At 28.0% G+C, this 20,441-nt stretch overlaps 1 protein-coding gene across 1 annotated transcript; it reads right to left on the bottom strand.

The window, feature by feature from the left end:
• Positions 1–1,433: 1,433 nt before the first annotated feature.
• On the bottom strand, positions 1,434–18,658 carry LOC135928823 (sodium/calcium exchanger 3-like). The gene is made up of 14 exons (XM_065465287.1): positions 17,369–18,658; positions 15,895–16,159; positions 13,957–14,047; positions 12,606–12,917; positions 11,897–12,109; positions 10,968–11,010; positions 10,499–10,587; positions 7,648–7,748; positions 6,977–7,188; positions 6,714–6,813; positions 6,096–6,224; positions 3,104–3,262; positions 2,389–2,490; positions 1,434–1,705 (listed from the first exon to the last, which is right to left on the bottom strand). The coding sequence occupies exons 1-14, from the start codon at positions 18,656–18,658 to the stop codon at positions 1,434–1,436; spliced, it is 3,378 nt and encodes a 1,125-aa protein (XP_065321359.1).
• Positions 18,659–20,441: the final 1,783 nt, after the last annotated feature.

The raw sequence follows: 20,441 nt of genomic DNA, 5'->3' as shown, positions 1-20,441 counted from the left end.
TAAAAGCTGTATTTTATAAACTATTCTAATTTAATTGGTGATGATAATTTAAAAGTATCTTGTATTTAAGATACTCTAATTTAGTAAAAGATACAAGTATCTTTTATCTTGTATCTTTTTGATATTTTGAAAAAGATACTAGTATCTGTATCTAAGATTCATTTTTTTATAAAGAATCTGTATCTGTATCTAGATTCTTTTTCCAGAGGACCTGCCCAACTCTGTATATATATATATAACTTAACTTTTTAATAAATTCAATTTAAACTATTTGAATATTTAATAACACACATTCAAATGTAGTGAGAATCTTTTTATTATTATGTATATTTTTTTAAATTTATTATTATTCAAATTTTATTGTATATATTTATATAGTATGAATTTGATATTTAGAAGAGAAATAAATATATTTTGGTAATTTTCTTATTTTTAAAAAATAAAATTTATTACCAACTCCCTGCTTACTTCAACATATTCAAATACCTTTTTTGAAGTGTAATTAAATTTATATTCGATCGCACATATTTTAAAATTTACAGGACCCTGGATAAAATAAATTCAATTAAAATATAAATTTATTGATGGAAATGTTTTGGTAAATAAAATAAAATAAAATGTATTTAGAACTATACAAAACAAGAGTAAACAGATATAAAGACCTTCTTTCTTTTTTAAGCTGAAACAGATAACACAAAATTAATCTTGTTCCAGATTACTAATTAAATTATTAAGTACATACTCCGCTCAGTATTGTTCTTAATTTTTTAAAATTTGTATGTGAAGAACAAATAATTTTTTTTTTACAAATGAGAGATATAACTCTAGTATATAAGATTACTATTAAAGACTTATCGTAAGATTTTATATTGTCCATATACCGAATTATTAATATAAACTTAATGAGCTTGGCTTGTGTATCCCACTTGTGAAATAGAATCACTCTTATACATATTTATTACAAAATATACAATATTGCTAATTATTAAGAATTAGGGTTACTTTGGAAAGACTAATATATTTAAAAATTATCTATTATTAATATTTCACAATATTAAAAACTCTGTTTATAGTTTAGTAAATACAAGTTTTTATATCTATATGGCTGTTAAATTATTTGAATGGGTGGACGGGGGAATTAAAAAAAAAATTAAAAGAACAAGTGGGCTGGCTTTTGAGTTAAAAATTTGACATTGCAGACCTCTACCATAGGTTCATTTAAAATATGAAATTTAAGCCAGTAGCGCGTTTAAGAGTTATAAAATTTCAAAACAATATTTTTAGAGCCCGGTAAATGAATATTATTCTTAGTTTATTACAATTTTGTTATAAAATATTTGCAATAAAGTATCTATTAGTATTAAAGAAATGTCACATGTACAAAATTCCGTCTTATTCTCTTTTCTCCTCATTCCAGGTGAAATATTTTTTTTTCAAAATCCTTTTATGTGGCAATAACTCTCTAAACTGGCCAAAACAAGATAAATCAGCCAGAACGTGAAGAAAATGCAACCCGTAATAACTTTACACATCATAGGGCCACCAAGTTCACCTTTCGTTATAGAACGCTTGACCATTAAGACTGCGATAGCTACCACTGCTAACACACAATATATAGTGACGGAAAAGGCCAAAGAACCGGGATCTACCATAAAAAGTGTTCCTTTGGCAGAATGGTATATAGCGGCCAAGGCCCATGCTAATCCTATGTTTTTTTATAAAAAAATATTTATAAAAATTTTTTAAAATTTTATAATAATATATTTATACATATTTACAAGTAAGCCATAATGATAGTGCTATCAATGACATATATAATACCTAGACTGACGATTTATTTATTAAAATCCATTTTTAGGCGTTGCTAAAAGCAAATCAGCTGGACCCGCCATTTTGGCAACACATATAGTAATCATTCTCATGTTAAAAACTACTATTAAATTGATAACTTGCTTCCTTATTATCTCGATGATCCGGTGATTCTTTAATAAAGTTTGCATCAGATATAGGAATAAATGAAGCTCTCGTTTAAAATTTTAATAATGATTAGTGTAACCAAGATGGCGTCTTCAGCTGATTTGCATTGATGCACACTTTTAATGAATGAATCGTCAGTCTAGGTATTATATATGTCATTGAGTGCTATAGAACACCTGGTAAAAAATTGTTTATCTTTAATAAGTAAAGCCTTGACTAAAATAAATGGTGATATTAAAATTATGCCATCCTTTTATAAAATTTGACAGACTTAATCTTAATTATTTAAAATAATATTTAGTTTCAATTTTTGACATATATCAACTCATTTTGAAAATTTTTCTCGTATGGAATAGATGTATTGAAGCAAGAGGGTCATAAGTAATAAATAATAGTTTCTGTTATACCTACCTATTCCTAAGAAAACGTTAACAGCATTGCTCCCTGTTACATTTCCAATACTGGCGTCAGCGTATTCATCTTGCAGGGCAGCTAACTTGCTAGCGAAAGTATCTTTCATATATTTATTGAAATACTAAATTTTATTGTATATATATATATATCTTATCTTTTAAATAGAAACTAAACCAAATTATTTGAAAAACATATCGAACTTAGTTTTAATTTTAAATATTCACGAATCCTATTTTAAAAGTGGAAAATTTCTCATATTAGTCTAAGTCAAAAAAATAACAGAAATATGATCGAATACGCCTAATTTTGAAAAAATAATCGTCCCCCCTCCTGTACCATTTTTTATAATAGATTCTAGAAGAATAAATGTTAAGATATAATGGGAAAAAAATGGTTAATTCAAAATTTTTAAACTGTTTGAAATTTTTTGAAGAATTGTATTGCCCCAAAATTTCAATCAAAAAAAATCATTGCAAAATCTTTAAAATCTAAGATTTTTTATAATCATAAAAAAAAAAATTTATGCATAAAAATCATAAGAGATATTTACTTATAAAAGATTTTTTTTACAAAAAAAATGATTTGAAATTTTGGATCAAAAATTATGTTTGATCATTCTCAAAAATTTAAAAAATTGTCAAATCTAAATGTTTAAAGATTTTATTTTTTTTGAGCAAATGTTAAAACTCTGATTTGAAATATTATTTTCTACCCGGTACACTAGTGCCTAAAGCGACGAACGATATAGCCGTAACAGTATCTTTGAGTCCTATGGTGCATCCAAATGCTGAAGCTATATCGCCAATTACCGCCGTCAATATGCCTATCCATATGATGGCGAATATAAAACACAACCAGCCACCCCAAAAATCTAAATAGAATATTAATATGTATTATGCATATAAGCCACGTATATAATTGTTAAACTCACACTCTTCTCTTCTCTTCTCTTCTCTTCTCTTCTTCTTCTCTTCTCTTCTCTTCTCTTCTCTCTTCTTCTTCTCTCTCTTCTTCTCTTCTCTCTCTCTTCTTCTTCTCTTCTCTTCTCTTCTCTCTCTTCTTCTTCTTCTCTTCTCTTTTCTTCTCTTCTCTTCTTATAAATCAGGCCCATTTCCTCATTAAGCATTTTATTTAGGAGCATATAAGCCAAGCAACTTTAAAATAACTTATCCAGAGTTGTTAAAAGATCGACTGGATTCGATCACAAATTTGTCAATTTTACGAGATTTATGATTCTGACTTAAATTGAGGATCGAGATCGAGATCATTTTGTTTATAATTTGATCCCGATCTTTTAAATAATTAAATTTTTACCTAAAAAGCAATAAATAAAATAAAAATTTTGAAAATTAAATTAAAATATTATTTTTTAAAAAAATATCTATCTTCATATTTTATCAACTTCCATTCCACCATTTCCTAAATTTTACGAGATTTAGAGCTCTTACAAGTTATTTAATATAAATTTATAATAATATATTAATATTTATTTTAATAGGAAAACGTAAATGTTTATTATAGATTTGGAAGATTCTATTGGGAAGATATTTAATAGCTCCCAACAAGACAAGATGGAATTCTTTTTACCAATCCATGAAATTAATAGATAAGATGCTTTCTGAAAAGTTTTCAGAAGTAGAACAAGTATGTGATCAAATTGAATTTGCAATTTTTAGGCAAGAGGAATGTTTTTTTGTTAAAGAGTATGCAACAGTAATACAATGATATTCTCTAAATAAATTTAAATTTTATAGGTTATGGAACCTTTGGCGATCTCGTTAAAAATCTTGGAACGGGAGGATAATATGGAGCAGGGATATCTAACTCCCGTTCTATCGATATTGATAGATAAATTAACGAAACTTAGCTGCCTGCGGTATTGTCAGCCCCTTGTAGATAGTGTTCTTAGAGGTATTGATAAAAGATAATATTTTTTTATGCAATTATTTTATATTAACAGATATCTGCAAAATATATTAAAAAATTGCAAAGATCTGGCAAATTTAGTAAAATATTTTTAACAGGCCAGTTCTACTAAACCTCTGATATCTAGTAAATATTAATGGGCCTTTGAAGACATTAAAAATTTATTAGATTATTTGAATTTTAAGCTAATATTTTGATTTAATATTCTTTGTAAATAAATTACAATTTTAATTTCTTTGTATATTAAGTATTAAGTTTACATTTAATCAATATTTATGATATGACCCAAATATAAAAAAATACCATACAGATGATGTGCCAGACTTAACTGTAAAATTTAAAAGGGTTAAGTTTTGCAGATACTTGATTTGATTTATATGAATAAAATGAACACTTATTTAATAATAAATTAATTATCATTTCATAATATAGATTTCCTTCACTGTATGAAGACAGTAACATTTTGGCAGCCATGATTCATCCTAAATTTAAACTTAATTGGCCTTATATTAATCTGCCACAAAATATGATGGTAAAAAAAAGATTAGTTGCCCATTTGGAAAATATGCAGAAACAACCATATGCGGATACTTCAAATGAATGTATGGATGACATTGATGCTTTTTTTGGGAAAATACTGTACAAAATGCTTGTTCCGTTAAAAAATTTTTATATTCAAATGATGATTCCATGAATATTTTTAATACTTATATTAATTTAAAAAAAATATGTATTGAATATAATACACCTTTGCCATCAAGCACTCCTGTGGAGCGCTTGTTTAGTAAAGCTAAACATGTTCTAAATGAAAGACGCGGATGTTTAAATGATGATAATTTAGAAAAAAATTTATTATTAAAAGCTAATTTTAATTATAAATAAATATATTATAATTGTTATATATTCAATTACAATAAATTTCTACCATATTATTTATTTTTATATTAGTTAATTTTGCATCCGTTATATTGTATTATTATTCAATTACAATAAATTTATAACATATATCAGTTAATTTTGCATCGGTCAGAAATTTCCTACAGAAATTTAAATAGAAAAAAAGGTCGATCCTGGATTTCGATCCTCTTTTTTTGAAAAGATCGTGATAGGGATTCGATCGTTTTAAAAAGATCGGTTAACAAGCCTGAACTTATCCTTTTTTTAAAAAATGAATCTTCTATGGTTTGTCCTGGGTTTGACTCATTTTTGATATTTAATGCATTCTTGGGATAAACACCTTTTGAACTTTTTTTTTATCTCGTTTTATGGGTTTTTTTTTGTAAATTTTGATTTCGTTTTTTCTTAATTTTTATTTTTATGTTTAGTCATAATAAATAAAATATACTGCTAAACAGCCGGCTGTTTGGATAAGTCAAAACAGAACACACCCATATAGCTTATTATTAAAATTAGAGCTGTTAAATCGGCTCATTCTGAGCTGATTTCTAAAAACGGCTAACTCAATACATCATTCAGAAAAATATTACCTAAGCCTGAAGATTTTGCTCATAGAAGGAACAAAGATCTAGATATTATATTATCAAAATCTTGAAGCTTAGGTAATATTTTTCTGGCTAAAATATTGAGTTAGCCGTTGTGTAAAATCGACTCAAAACGAGCCGTTTAACAACACTATTTAAACTCTAAAAAAAAGGGGAATCATTACTGTTTAAAAGTGTTCACAATATGATGAATTTTTTAAAGGAACTTATTATACTATCTATTTATAATTAAACTTGCAATATTATAAAAAAATATATTAAATATCAAAATTATACCAGTAGGAGGTACGAAAGCAAATAAAACTTTCCAAAACAGGGTAATGTAATGCAAACAATAATCCCAGTAAGAGGGAGCCGTTCTCTTTCCTGTACCTTCTTTTTCCTCCCCATTTTCTGTTACTTCGGCTATTTAAGACACATTTTTTTTAATTTTGAAATGATTTCATATAATTTATTTTCTTATTCTACTATACTTTTTCATTATACTATTCTTTAATCATATTTAACCCTTCCCCATCCCTCATTCCACTATCGAATGCAGTATACATTATATTTTTTAGCTAAAAATTATGTTATTTATAAAACTATTCTTTAAGGTTAGGTATATAATGAACGAGACACGATAAAAATCGCCATTGATTCAACAGCTTATAGATTGCTATAAAAAAAATGATCTTCATAAAATTCATATATCTTTAATTCCAATCGTAATAATAATTTAAGAATTTATCGATATAAGGAAACAACTTAAATAGCAATTTCCTCGCGTTCATTATAAATTCCTTTTAATACTCAATCCTATGGTAGCAAAAAAAAACAGCATGATAACAGACGGCTCAAGGACTCCATTTTGAAAAGATTAAATTATTTTTAAAAAAGTCATATTATGTAAACGTTTGCTAATAGTGATAGCCTCTAGAAATTGATCTTTCCAAGTCGATGTTCCAACCATAAATGAGATGTTGATATTCTTCAAAAGTCTATCAACTGAGAGCTGTTTATTATTTTTAAAAAAAAATCATATACGTATAATTAATTGATTCATTCAAAAAGTAATTTGACACTTTAATCACTTCCGGTTTCGATTCCGAATGCAAAAAGTGGATCGGTTTCTAAACCGGTTTCCGTTAAATTTGACCAGATTCTGGTTTCCTAACTCTGGGTGCTAATAAATCTATAATTTTTGCATAATCGTGATTTAAATTATCCATCACTTTAAAATCCTTGCTTTCGGTGATGTTTATAATACACGAGGATGGATCTCCAAGAACGGGGGATCCTGGCTGGGAAGAGTCAGCTTTATCGTTAAACATAGAAGGTGTGGGACTTTTAGATATGATACTATTTGGATCATTAATTGCGTTTTCATCTTTAAGTTTTTTTTTACCAATATAATAAGGCGTGCATTAAAATCTCTCGTGCTAAATGCGATGATTAAACTTCATTATATGATGGTAAAAAAAAAATAAAACCATCGCTATTTCCCTAAAATATTAAATACAGCTAAAAAAATTTAAAATTTCAAAATTAGTATAACCGTTAGACTAGTGTTTTAAAGGGGCTCGTTTTGAGGCGATTTTTAAAAAACGGCTAATTCAATATTTCATCCAGAAAAATATCACGCAAGCCTGAAGATTTTGATCATGGAAGGAATAAAGGTCTAGACATGTATTGTCGACTCCAGGCTTTGGGCTAAAATATTGAGTTAGCCGTTTTAAAAAATCGGCTCAAATCGAGCTGTTTAACGACACTACGTTAGACATTAATATTATTATTAATATTAAATTTGAGGAAGGAAGGGTAGTTATGTATATATATTTTTTTATACCTAAATCCCTTTTTGCCCATATTGGTTGTCCCAGCTTTAATTCAAAGGATACACTTTTTTCGTATTGTTCGGTGTCGTTTATACGAATGAATATGTAACTCCTTAAAATATAATTTTATATTTTTTTTAAAAAAAAATTTACGTTTTATTCTTCCTCTTTCTTTTTTTTTTTTTACTTTACTTTACTTTACTTTATTATTTCTTTTTCTTATTTCCTTTATTATCAACTATTTATTTTAACTTTTTTTTGTTCATTTTAAAATATCTTGGAATTCAAAATTGTTTTTTTCTGGACATTTTTGACAATTCTATTTTATATTATAAAATAGTGATCTGCATCGGGCCTAATTTTTCAAGTCCGGCCCGAACCTGAAATATTTTTTGAAAAGATTTACCGGCCCGGCCCGAATTTATTTAAATATGGAGTTTAATTTTTATAATAACTCAAAATAAACTATATATTTGATATGGGATCTAGTTTCTATAAATAAAATCAAATATTTTTATTTTAATAAAAAATTCAAAATTTAAGATATATTTAAAAAAAAAATTTAAGGCCCTATCCGACCCAACCCGAATTTTCTTAAAGGGTTTGGGCCGGGTGGACCTACTTTTGTATATCTTTATTATATACTATGTCTAATACCTATAATAGTACAAACCTGTCCTTAAAGGGAAAACTTAATCAAAATTTTATGTAAACTAATGACAAAAGCGCCTTATAGCTAGTTTATGGATTAAATATGTGCTTTGATTGATCAAACGTAAACGTTGATTTATGTAATGGTTCCACACATATCATAAACAGCCATATTCAGATTTTACGCTTAATCTCCGCTAATAAGCTAGCGGAAGTCTTTCCAAATTTATCAATCGATTATAAGAAATTTTGTTAATAAGTCCCGATTACCATACCTTTAAGGATTTGCCATTATAAAAAAATAATAACCTTGTAATTTTCTTGACATAACTCGCACTATTTAAATTCACGCCTGAATTTCGTAAGGTTGCGTTCTAACCAAAAATTTTTTATAAAATTAAGGGGGTAACTTAGTTGATAAAGTTTTTAAAAATTTCGCATTTTATGTTTTGGTCATATATTTATTTTAAAAACTTTGTCTATTATTCTTAGAACAAACTGATTTTGAAACCTGAGACCACCAAAAAATATCTATACCTAACTAAGCAGCCCAAAAAATCAGTCACTTAAGATAAATATAACTTATTTAAAGTTAATAATTGGTTACACCGCCGCTACTAAGATTTTTTTTTTGGGGGGGGGAGACTTTTGGAGTGGGTTTTTTCAGCTCACCTTTTCACTGGATGTTTTAAAAACCTTTTGTCGATTTACATCCTAAAAAAATATTAAAAATATTGCTATTAATTGGTATAATTCACTTCCTTTTATTTAAGGGGAGAGAGGAGTGGAGAAAATGTATGAGAATGTCTTTTTATTAGCTTGAAACGGTTAATGGTATTTACGATACGAAAAATGGATAATTGGCTAAAGGGGGGATTCTGCCTTCTCATCAATATGGTTATACGATAATGTTTGGTTAAAAAAGGTGTTCTCAAAGTCATTTAAAAAAATATATGTCTTATTTATTGTAAATATTTGTGTTGATAAATAATAATAATATAATAATAATAACATAACATGTTCGTTTATATCGATAATAATTTCTCATTGAAATAACTTTTTATCATTCATTATATCGTTTTAATCGCTTTATGTGTTATAAAAATTAGCTGCTTAGGGGCCTAATATTGAATAAATGACTTTATAGATATTTTAAATCATTACAATTAACCATGATTATAATTAATTATCAAATGAAATTATTATAAGTATATTTAAAAGAATTGATAATATTAGACACATTTAAAAAGTAATGTTAAAAATGTATACTATAAAATGGCGACTATGTAATGGTTTAAGAAAATAAATTAAATTTCGTGAAAATATAACTTTAAAACTAAATATGAGCTAAGATATACGTTTGAAACAAAGAAAAATGACTGATAACGTGCACAAAATTGAACGTTTCAAAGCAGCTTTTTAAAAACGCAAATAAGTGCATTTTAATATCCATTCGTTTAAAATTGGACAGCATTTATTTTTGTTTTAAATTTAGACGTTTTCATATTAAAACAAAAAAAATTAGCGGTTTAATTTAAACATAGCTGCGTTAACATTTTTTTTTATTTGCATTTTTAAACTCTGCGTTGAAAAGTTCAATTTGTGCGCATTATGAATTACGAATAAATAAATATATTTTTTAAAATATGGGAAAGTTTATCCGAGGGAGGAATAAGAGGCGATTCGTGAAAAAAAAATAGAGGGAACTAATCTTCAGGGGAATATTTTGGCGAAGGTAAAATCTCACACTAGGAACGCCTATCCTCTGTATCCGAGGTTTTTTCTGGCTAGTTTTATTAGTTCTCAAATTTTGTGATTTATTTAAACTATAATTATAAACCGTTATATAATTAAATTTAAAATGGGTTTAAATATTTAACGACTATACTATAATTTTTTTTTAAAAAATATTGGGGTTTGCATACTATCTTATTACCCAACACCAAATACGGTCTAAACCGATGTCAATCAGGGTTAGCTCGAAACCAATACCAACTCGATTTTACCCGAGCCCGATATCAAGCAAAAAATTTAGCAATAAAGGGATTTATTTTATTTATACATAATAATTTTATGAAATTCTTAAAAGTAAAATTGAAAGAAAAATAATTCTTTCTTTTTTTTTAAAAAAAAAACATTTATGAAATTTAATCCTCCATTTTGAGTATGGTTAGTTTGTATCGGTTAAAAGTTAAAGTATCGGCCAAATACCGATAATAATCAATATCGAATATCATCAGGATACCGTTAGTATAATCCGGATTTTTGGAGAATAAGTTGGCGGAAGGATATGGGTGCATCTGTGAAAAATAGGGAAAATGAAATGCGATCGAAAATGTGTGTTATATTTTTTTTTAAAAAACAGAATATTACGAGTCTGAGTAGCTTGGTTAAATCTGCAATACGTTCTGTTTTTAGAGGAATTTCCGTTTTTTAACAATTTCCATATGCCACTTAAGCTTTGCGAACCCCCACACCTCTGGAAATTTGTTCGTTCTCGCAAATCATTTTATGTCGATAAAAATATCTCCCCTACACCCCACGCCCACCATCTTCTCACAAATAATTTATAAATAATATCAAAAACAATAATTTGATCGAAAAGTAAATAATGTCTATAAATTTTAAAAAAAACAAACATTTTTATTAAACATAGCCAATATAAATTATAACGAAAAACCCAACCGAATGCTTCCATCCCCCTGGCTACGGATATACCAGGTCTATAATTTATTAATTTGCACATAGCACGATAAAATTATTATAAAGAAGCCAATGATATAATACCTAGATTGACGATGGATTCATAATAATGCATATGAAAGCGTCATTGAATGCAAATCAGCTGGACCCATTCTCATGTTAAAAACTACTATTAAATTGATACCCTGCCTTATGATCTCGATGATCAGGCAATTCTTTAATAAATTTTGCGTAAATTGGCCTCTCGTTTAAAATTTTTAATAATAATATGGGTAATATAAAATGACTTCCCCATCTGTTTTTCATTGGTGAACACTTTTAACGAATGCATCGTCAGTCTAGGTATTATTATAATAGGTCATAGCATAAAAGGGATTTTTTTTTCTTCAATGGAACATTATTTAGAAGTTTTTAACAATATGCAAATATAGATATTGGAAGTGTATTATTATTTAATTTGTCACAATTATAAATTTTTTTAAACTCTTTTAAAAAAAGAAATCAGTTGGAAGTTAAAAAAATAAAAATGTGGATAAATTTTATGATATAAAATACAATGAATAAATAAACAAATATATAATACACAAAATATATACTCGAAATTAGGGAAAGAAAGAAAGAAAGAAAGAAAGAAAGAAAGAAAGAAAGAAAGAAAGAAAGAAAGAAAAAAAAAAAAACTCGATTAGGGTTGATTTAAAAATAAATTGCTCTGTTAAGAATAACAGCCAACATAATATTAATGTGAGATTTTGGATCATAAGATGACTGAAAATTTTGGAGATCTATTTGCCAAATCCCGAGGCTTACATAATATTTTTTTTTGGGCCAAAATTTTAATCGAACCGTTTTTTAAAAATCGGCTCAGATAGGACTTTTTAACAACGACATTACTCAAAATTGAATTACTCGTTTTGGTCGTCTTCGAAGAAGAGATAACCTTTAGTCCTTTCAAAATCTTTAGGATCTCCAGAGCCATGTTCCTCCTCTTCTACTATAATGTTGCCATTTTTAGTCGAATTTTGGGAGATTCGCGATATTTTATCACCGTCTTCTAAGACCTCAGTTATCTGTATTGATGGTAGCAGTGGCTGCGAAAGATTTTGTTGAGATTTGTTATCACTAATAGATATTATGAATAAAACAATTTATATATATTTTCAAATGTATCTAGATACATTTGCGCTAAGGGGTATCTGATAATACACACTCTTAAAAAAACATATGATTTTTGATTATAAGTTTTTATCCTAAAAATTTATCTTGTGTAAGTTTAATATCAAAAATATTCTCGTTATTTATAATCCAAATTAACCAAACAGATCTGTAAAACAAGAATGATAAGAATTAAAATATTAATAAATCCAATATTAAATTTTTTTTTTTAAAAAAATCAGTTTGATAAATTTTATAATCAAAATTCAGCGCGATTTCATCGTTTACCTCAAATATCACATTAAAAAAAATTGCAAATAAGTTTTGCTATTAACTTATAGATTAATTATTTTTTTTTAATATCGCAATTATTTTAACTTGAATCACACTATAAATCGCAAAAACGCACAATTTGTTAATTCACAATAATTATGTCCCGCCTTTTGATATCCTATTTATTTACTTAAAAGGCTCTTCTCTTCCTTCTTCCTCCGAAGTCGAAGCACCCGCTTCCCCTTTTGCTGTTCCATCTACGGTTCTATAAGGCAAGTAGACTTTGCCACGCGAACCAATTTTTCTGACCACTCTCACACTTAGGGCCCCGCAATCTTCGTTAACTTTATACAAATCATTCTCTATGCTGAACACTCCTCCGTGATTATCGTCTAATATCATCACAGTCGCCGTTCTAGGATTATCCAGCTTTAAAATCGTAGGCGAAATCGTCAACGAGGGATTCGAAGAAGGCGAGTCTATGATGGCGTAAGTTTTTTGCCTTTTGTAGAGTTTGGAATACCATTTAGCGCCATTGGAGGGACCAACCCCTACATCTGCTATTCGTTTGTTTTTCGCACATTGTTTATAAATAAATAAGAAGATAGATTTAAAAAGTTGATTCTCATTGAGCAAAAAAAAAGTGTATGTAAGGGGTTTTCGTCATCAAATTGAACAAATCGAACTTATATTAATTATAAAACTATAGGTAAGATTTTGCTAAGGAATTCGACGCAATTAGGGCGGGGGAGGTGTTCTCCATAAATTCAATAGGTAATCTTTGTGAGCCACTTATTGCAAACTTTTGACAATGTGTATTAAAAAAATATTAGATTTGGTGGTTTCACTTTTTTTTTTGTTTATAAAAATATTTTTAAAATGTTGAAATAAGAATCATTTTTTACCAATTTTTCTTTCACGCCTCAACACTAACTTGGTAACACAAAACTATTCCCGTAAATTTAAATTTTTACTCTAGTATATATCATATTAATTTTATTAGCAACTTGCAATTATTACAAAATTTGAACGAACTAAAAAAAAAATGTTTTTAATCTCCTAAAATCACAAAAAAGAAAGAAAGAAAGAAAGAAAGAAAGAAAGAAAGAAAGAAAGAAAGAAAGAAAGAAAGAAAGAAAGAAAGAAAGAAAGAAAGAAAGAAAGAAAGAAAGAAAGAAAGAAAGAAAGAAAGAAAGAAAGAAAGAAAGAAAGAAAGAAAGAAAGAAAGAAATTTTTAAAAATTAATAAAATATATATAATCAAGTTGGAAAATAATATAATGAAGCATTTAAAATTTGTATTATCTTCAACAAATTTAAAATTAGTTAAGCAAAACTTTGAAGAATCTTATTTTAAAAATGGATGACCTTGAGAGCTATTTATTGGGGAAAAAATATAAAAGTTTCCTCATATCGTATATCAGGATTGTAAAAAGTATATACACTATGATGATTTTGATATTATTAAATTAATGAACTAAATAACTTTTAGTTTCTAGATTTTCTGCTGGACTAGAAGGGCTATGAGGGTCATCGGAAAACCTCAAATGTTTTAAATCAACGTAAAAATATTTATCTTCTTCATAAATTTCATCGTTGATAATGGGTACAGAAAAGATTGCCTCTACCATTCCTATAAAATAAAAACATATATTTTAATAATTTAAGGAAAAAATTATAATTATACTTAAATAAATTACAGATTCAGATTATGATAATGCTATTATTTATTAAAACGTAATATTAAGGCTACGTCTTCACGAGAAATTATAAAAATTATGCAAGTAGACAATTTTTCTTATTGTTTCTACTTTATTAAGATATTAGATTATGTCAGCAAATAAGTTCCAACTAAGATTATTCTGATATGATCGACTATTCGATCATATTCGAATAAGTTAAATTAGTCTAATATTTGAATTATGCGTTTCGATTTTATTCGTTTTATATAAATCGGATAGTTCTTTATTCGTAATCGAGTCAAATGGATAATTTACTAATTGGTATTCGTTACTATTCGACCTTATTCTAGGAATAAGGTCTATTCCAAAGACATATATAATATGTATTTAAATATATTTGACGGATCAGACAGATTTGATTACAAATTCAGTATACTATGTATATGGAGATGTAGGTAAAATATAATTTTCATAATATATAATATATAATTTGTTATTTCATTTAAAATCAGAAATTTATTACCTTCATGTAGCATTGTTAAAACGGCTCGATTTTAGCCCATTTTTTAAAAATGGCTAACTCAATATTGTATCTAGATAAATATTGCGCGCGCTTGAAGATTTTGTTCATAGATAACGCAAAGGGTTGGACATCTCTCAGCAAAAATTCTCAAGGTTTAGACAATATTTTTCTGGCTAAAATATTGAGTTAGCCGTTTTTAAAAATTATCTTCTAGTTCTTATTCATCTTATTTATCAATGTGACTTATCAAATAAAAAACAAGAATTCGAATCGAATACAAATGGTAAATTTTATTATTAGTGCTAATAAGACGAATCAAATACGAATCATGCACTATTGGAATTCTATTCGTGTTTGAATTGGTCCGCTATGGAATGTGTTAATAGAATCGATATAACATTTAAAATGTATTCTCTAACGATACATTCATAGGAATGAAGGTACAATAATTGTATCTGGGTAGGAAATCTGACTTTCTCATTTATATATATATAATATATATTTTCTATTTTTTCAAATTTTATGGATAGCCTTAAATTCTCTTAAAAATGAATTTTAGATGAATACGATTAAAGTTAAGAGTTTAGTTATTATATCGAAATATTTTATGGTTTATAAATTTGCGCAATTTTATCAAGTTTACTAAATTATATTTTACAAATTTTTCATATCAACAAATAAAAATCCCATCATGCTAAAATTTCGAATTCATAAAATAAAATGACATGAAGAGATTTTTGAGGCAAAATGAATGACGTTTTTTGTTAATGTATATAAATCGCCAAGACAGTTGCTTACATTCAGTAGCGTCACGAAGGCGGGGTGCGCGGGAGTTTGAGCCCCATAAAAGATTTAACGAGCCCTTAAAAAATTTTTTTTAGAGACCCCCGAGATTGTAAAGAGCTATTGACGCACTTGCGTACATATTTGACGAAAAACAAAATACGCGTATACGCCATTTTTTTTAATTGCTAGCTAACGCATGGTTATATAATTTATTTCATTAAAAAAAAAGCCATACATAATTTTTTAATGACATTTATGATACTTAATTAATCTGAAAATATTTGCATTTGTGTGAATTAATTAATAATAAATATAAATGATCCCTTTAAAACAAAAAAAATTATAATAATATTTAATGCAAATTTAAATTTACAGGATATTATAAAAGCTTATTCCAGTATTATATTCTCTAACACTCATTTTTAGGTAAAAATGTTTAAGCCCCGATAAAGCAAAAATTAGCGTTGTTACAAAAATTAGGAAAGAAACCTTTTTCAAAAATCAATGTGCCTTTAGTGAATTCGTAATCTTCTCCAGTTTTAGCGGTTCCATCCCTGGTATTGTAATCCACTTTAATAATGGAATTAAGCTCTCCACCTGATCTGACCACTCGAATTTGACTCTCCCCCACATTTTCCATGACCGTGTAATGGCCCGGTTCAAAATAAACCCTAGTTACATTTTGATCTGATAGTTTATCTTTTCCACTATCTTCTCCTGCCCCACCGTCTTCCTGAACGATAGGTGGTTTAATCTTTTTTTTTAAGAGATAATATAAATAATTACTAAACCACGTTCAAATTTTTTAAAATAGACTATATCATATTATAAAATATTCCCTTTTCGTGCATTTATCCTATAGTATTTTATTAATTAAAGTATCGTCACTGGGGATCATCAATTAATTTTTGTTCTTTGCTTCCATTATAAATCTAAAAATGATCTTGATAGGAATCTGTCGAAATTTTGGGTCAAATCGAAAAAAAATATTGAAGAATTTCGTTAAAAAAATTCGCAAAAAATTTTGATTTATTCACCTTAGGTTGACAATTCATAATCAATGGCTGGGATTTTGCTAGCGTTATTTTTTTGTTTTTTTGTAAATTTTACAAAATTTCAACAAAACAAAAAAAATAGCTAACTGCCAACAAAAAATGATAAGTATAAAATAAGAATTTCTACCTCAAAATAAACAGCAATTTTTTTAGCGAAGGTTCATCAATATTTGTTTTCGAGGGGGGGGGGTGAAGATTTGACCCACTCATTTCAACAGGTTCCTATGTAAGATAAGACCCGATACACAATACTCGCCCTAGAAATTAAATTAATTTTGATAACTAATATCTATAAAAATATGGTCAGATGTCGATGCTGCCAAATTTTATTTTATCATTTATTACCAAAAAAAACGTGATTTTTTTTCTTCTTAAGATCAAACTTATTTGCATTTTTACTGAGCAAATTTTTTTACCTCTTATTTGAGCAGATCAATTTTGTATTTATTATACTGATATCCAATTATTTTAACCCTCTAAATTTTAATTTTATACTGATAAAAATGGAAGAAAAAATACATAGTACTTTAACCAATGACATATAATAATATATTTGAAAGTGAATGAAAATCAGCTGGACCCGCCATTTTATGTAACCCGTATAGAAATTATTCGTATGTTAAAAAACTTCTATTAAATTGATAAACTTGCTTCCTTATTATCTCGATGATCAGGCAATTCTTTAATAAAGTTAGCGTCGGACATAGGAATAAATTGGCCTCTCGTTTAAAATTTTTAATAATAATATGGGTAATCAAAATGGCGTCACCAGCTGTTTTCATTTGATGTACACTTTTAATGAATGCATCGTCAGTCTAAGTATTATTATATGTCATTGACTTCAACAATAAAAAACCTGAATAAAAAAAAAATACCGAAGATCTTTAATTCACCGAAAGGAATGATACCTTTAAATCGGGACCTTTCTTATCGCTAAACAAATGGATGGACCGCTTGTTGAACTTCGACTTACTCATAACGTTATCCTGATTACTGAGTAATTTTCTAGTGGCTTGTATCCTATAATAAGCTCTGCTCTTAGGGCTGCGATTCAGGAAGTTGTAAGATGCCATTCGTTCTAGAGTTTGTAAATCGGCGTCCGGATTTATTTTTCTAGCCCTGCTTAGGGCTTTCATGTAGTCTTGCCTAGTTTTTTCAAATTCCACATAATCCCTATAAGCATTTTCGTCGAATAAATTTGAGACGGAATTACCAATCAAAGCAATGTCTGGAGACAGTGGTATATCTTCAGAAACCCTTTTGAGGAATGACAAAGCCCTGAAATTGGGGAGTGTCGATTTCCTCTTGGAAGACGCTAAATAGGATATAGATGGTCGCTGATTAATTTTTTCGGTTCCCAGCCCTAAACGGTCAGTTGTTTCGTAAACGGGGATAATTTTAGAGGTCCCATCCATGTACACGGATATCTTACGTTTGCCCCCAATATCATATTTGGGGGGCATTAACATTTGACTTTCGCCATTGATGACAGAGGGTTTACCCTTATCTGCTGGGGCTAGACTTTCCATTTCAAGCGCCTCTTCATCGGGAATGTAAACCACAGATTTTTTATATTTAGCATCATATCGTTTAGGAACCATATACCAGCGTTTGTACAATTCCACGTCAACCATGTAAGCCGTCAGAACGGTCAAAGGGAAAAAAAAGAAAGTTATCAGGGCTTCCGTGACACTTACCACTCCCGGACTAATCACTGCTAGAATTAGATAGAGCCATATGTAAGCGAATATACTCCAACTGGCTGTTATGAAGAAGACCCTCAAGTAGTGTATCTTTCGAAGTTGCGAAGAGGGAACAACTAAGATACAAATTCCTACTATGACAAACATGTTAAAAGCAGCACTGCCGATTATGGTTCCAGGCCCGAGTTCCCCAGCCTCAAAATTTTTGCCAATCACTTCAATTATGGATAGTAAAATCTCTGGGGCGGAAGTGCCTAGAGCCATGAGGGTCAAATTTGATACGGTTTCATTCCATATTCTCACGGTGATAATAGTTATTTCTTGCGTGGAAGGAACGCCAAAGGCTTCCAGATTTCTCACGGACCTTTTAATAGCCACCTCTTTTTCTTTAGACGTTATAACTTCGATGGCCGACATGAAACGATCGGACACAATGGAGACCCCTATAAACAAATAGATAAGACTAAGTAAATATACGAGTCCCCTCCCGATCATGGCCGTTTTGATTTGCCTCTTTAAATTCCACTTGTTTCTATTTATGTTTATAACATTTTTAAATGAGGTTTTGTTGTGATAAACTGAAGTAGATCCTATATCATTCAATTCCATCAACTCTCTCTGCATTTCGGAAATTTCGGGCTTCCACATAGGTATTATTATGCCATCCCTACAGGGGTTACCAGAAGGATCGCATTTGGAATATGATTTTGGTTGCTTATTGGGTAAGAATTCATTTTTTGAGATATCCCTAGAATTTTGCGCCAAACAAAATCCACTGAATACCAGAATAGTTAAGCATGTGTAAAGAATTGAATTTACAAGATGGTAGTAACAAACTGTTGAAATTGATATAATCATCATCATTCTTTACCCATAAATATTCAATTACAAATAATTCGATAACAGCTTAATGTTGAAAGACATTATAAAGAAATCAGAACATCCTTTATTACTATGTAAAAAAATTTTGTTTTAATTACATAAGATAAGTAAAATTATAACTGTAAAAGATAAATAAATAATATTTTGTAAATTATTGAATTAAAATTGACATTGATTTTTAGATATGAATGAAATGCAAAGGTAAATATTAAAAAAACGTAAAATTAACTTATTTGCCAAAAAAATTTTGAATTTCAATATTTTATTTTTTAATCTATTTAAATTAAATTACCTAAATTACAAATGTTTAGGTTTATACTTGTTTAATGTTAAACGGCCTCGATTTGAGCTTTTAAAAATGGCCTAACTCAATATTTTATCGATAAAAATTAGCTGTTTTTAAAAAATCGGCCCAAAACGAGCCATTTGACAACACTAGTTACGTTGCAAAATGTTATGAACCTACAAATATGAATCGAATAGGTAATTCATTCGTACTCCTATGATTATGATTTGTTTAATATTTTATTTAATTAGAAATATCTAATATTTTTTTAAAGGGTAAAAATTAATTATTAAACCTTAAAAAGGTAGAAATACATTTTAAAAAATGAAATGTTCAGCGAACAAATCTCAAATATTTACGAATATATATTTGAACAATTTCGAGTGTTCTTTACAAAAAAAAATCAAATAAAGCGATTGAATAACGAAAAGGATATTATTTGAAAGATAAAAATTTTTTTCCTTATTTTCGGATTAGATTCAAATTTTTCTAATTGAGAATAGTTTTAATAGAATTGAAATAAAATCTAAGCATTCATTTTTAAAAATAAAGATGTTATAATATATGATAGATCTGTTTTAAGCAAATTAATAATTTGGAATTAATTAATAAATTTAAGGAAAATGGGTTTATAAAATAGGGGCAAAAAAATAAATATTTATAAAAAATGTTAATTAAATGACATTGTATTTTTTTTTTTAAAAAAAACAATGTTTTAATTAATTTTATTAAAAGGTTACTAAAATAAAATGATTATATATCTATTTTTTATTTTTAAATCCCAGTTATATTAACAAAATCTTGTTCTTGTCGTGTAGTTCTGTTTTAAAGATCGATGGGAAAAGTGTCTCTTTTTGGGAAAATTATTTGGATTTTCATATCAACTAGGAAGAACGGAGTCGGCTGGAAAGAAAGGAAAAGGAAGCAGCCTTTGCCCAGAGTTTGGAAGTAAGGGAGAGGTTAGCATCCGGTTAGATAACGAAGTGAGGTTTGGAGTCTGAGAAAGGGAGGATAAAATGTTTTATTAAATTTAAATATAGAGTAAAACGTTGTTTTTACGGTTTTATGCTTATAAATTATTTTATCAATATTTAAATTATAACCCCCATG

Source organism: Gordionus sp. m RMFG-2023, chromosome 4 (assembly GCF_954871325.1).
Source record: "Gordionus sp. m RMFG-2023 chromosome 4, tfGorSpeb1-WG-v2, whole genome shotgun sequence".
In the NCBI taxonomy this organism is placed as follows: Eukaryota; Metazoa; Nematomorpha; class Gordioida; order Chordodea; family Parachordodidae; genus Gordionus; species Gordionus sp. m RMFG-2023.
Note: the sequence above shows the minus strand (reverse complement) of the source record. Positions and strands in the feature narration are given on the sequence as shown.

What these genes read in the sequence shown, in the direction of transcription:
- LOC135928823 (XM_065465287.1), bottom strand. Translation starts at nt 18,658, where the DNA reads ATGATCGGGAGGGGACTCGTATATTTACTTAGTCTTATCTATTTGTTT. An exon ending in ATGGGCAAAAAGGGATTTAG is followed by an intron (nt 7,189 to 7,647) that starts GTATAAAAAAAT and finishes AAAAACTTAAAG; the next exon opens with ATGAAAACGCAATTAATGAT. An exon ending in TGCTTTCGTACCTCCTACTG is followed by an intron (nt 3,263 to 6,095) that starts GTATAATTTTGA and finishes TATTCTATTTAG; the next exon opens with ATTTTTGGGGTGGCTGGTTG.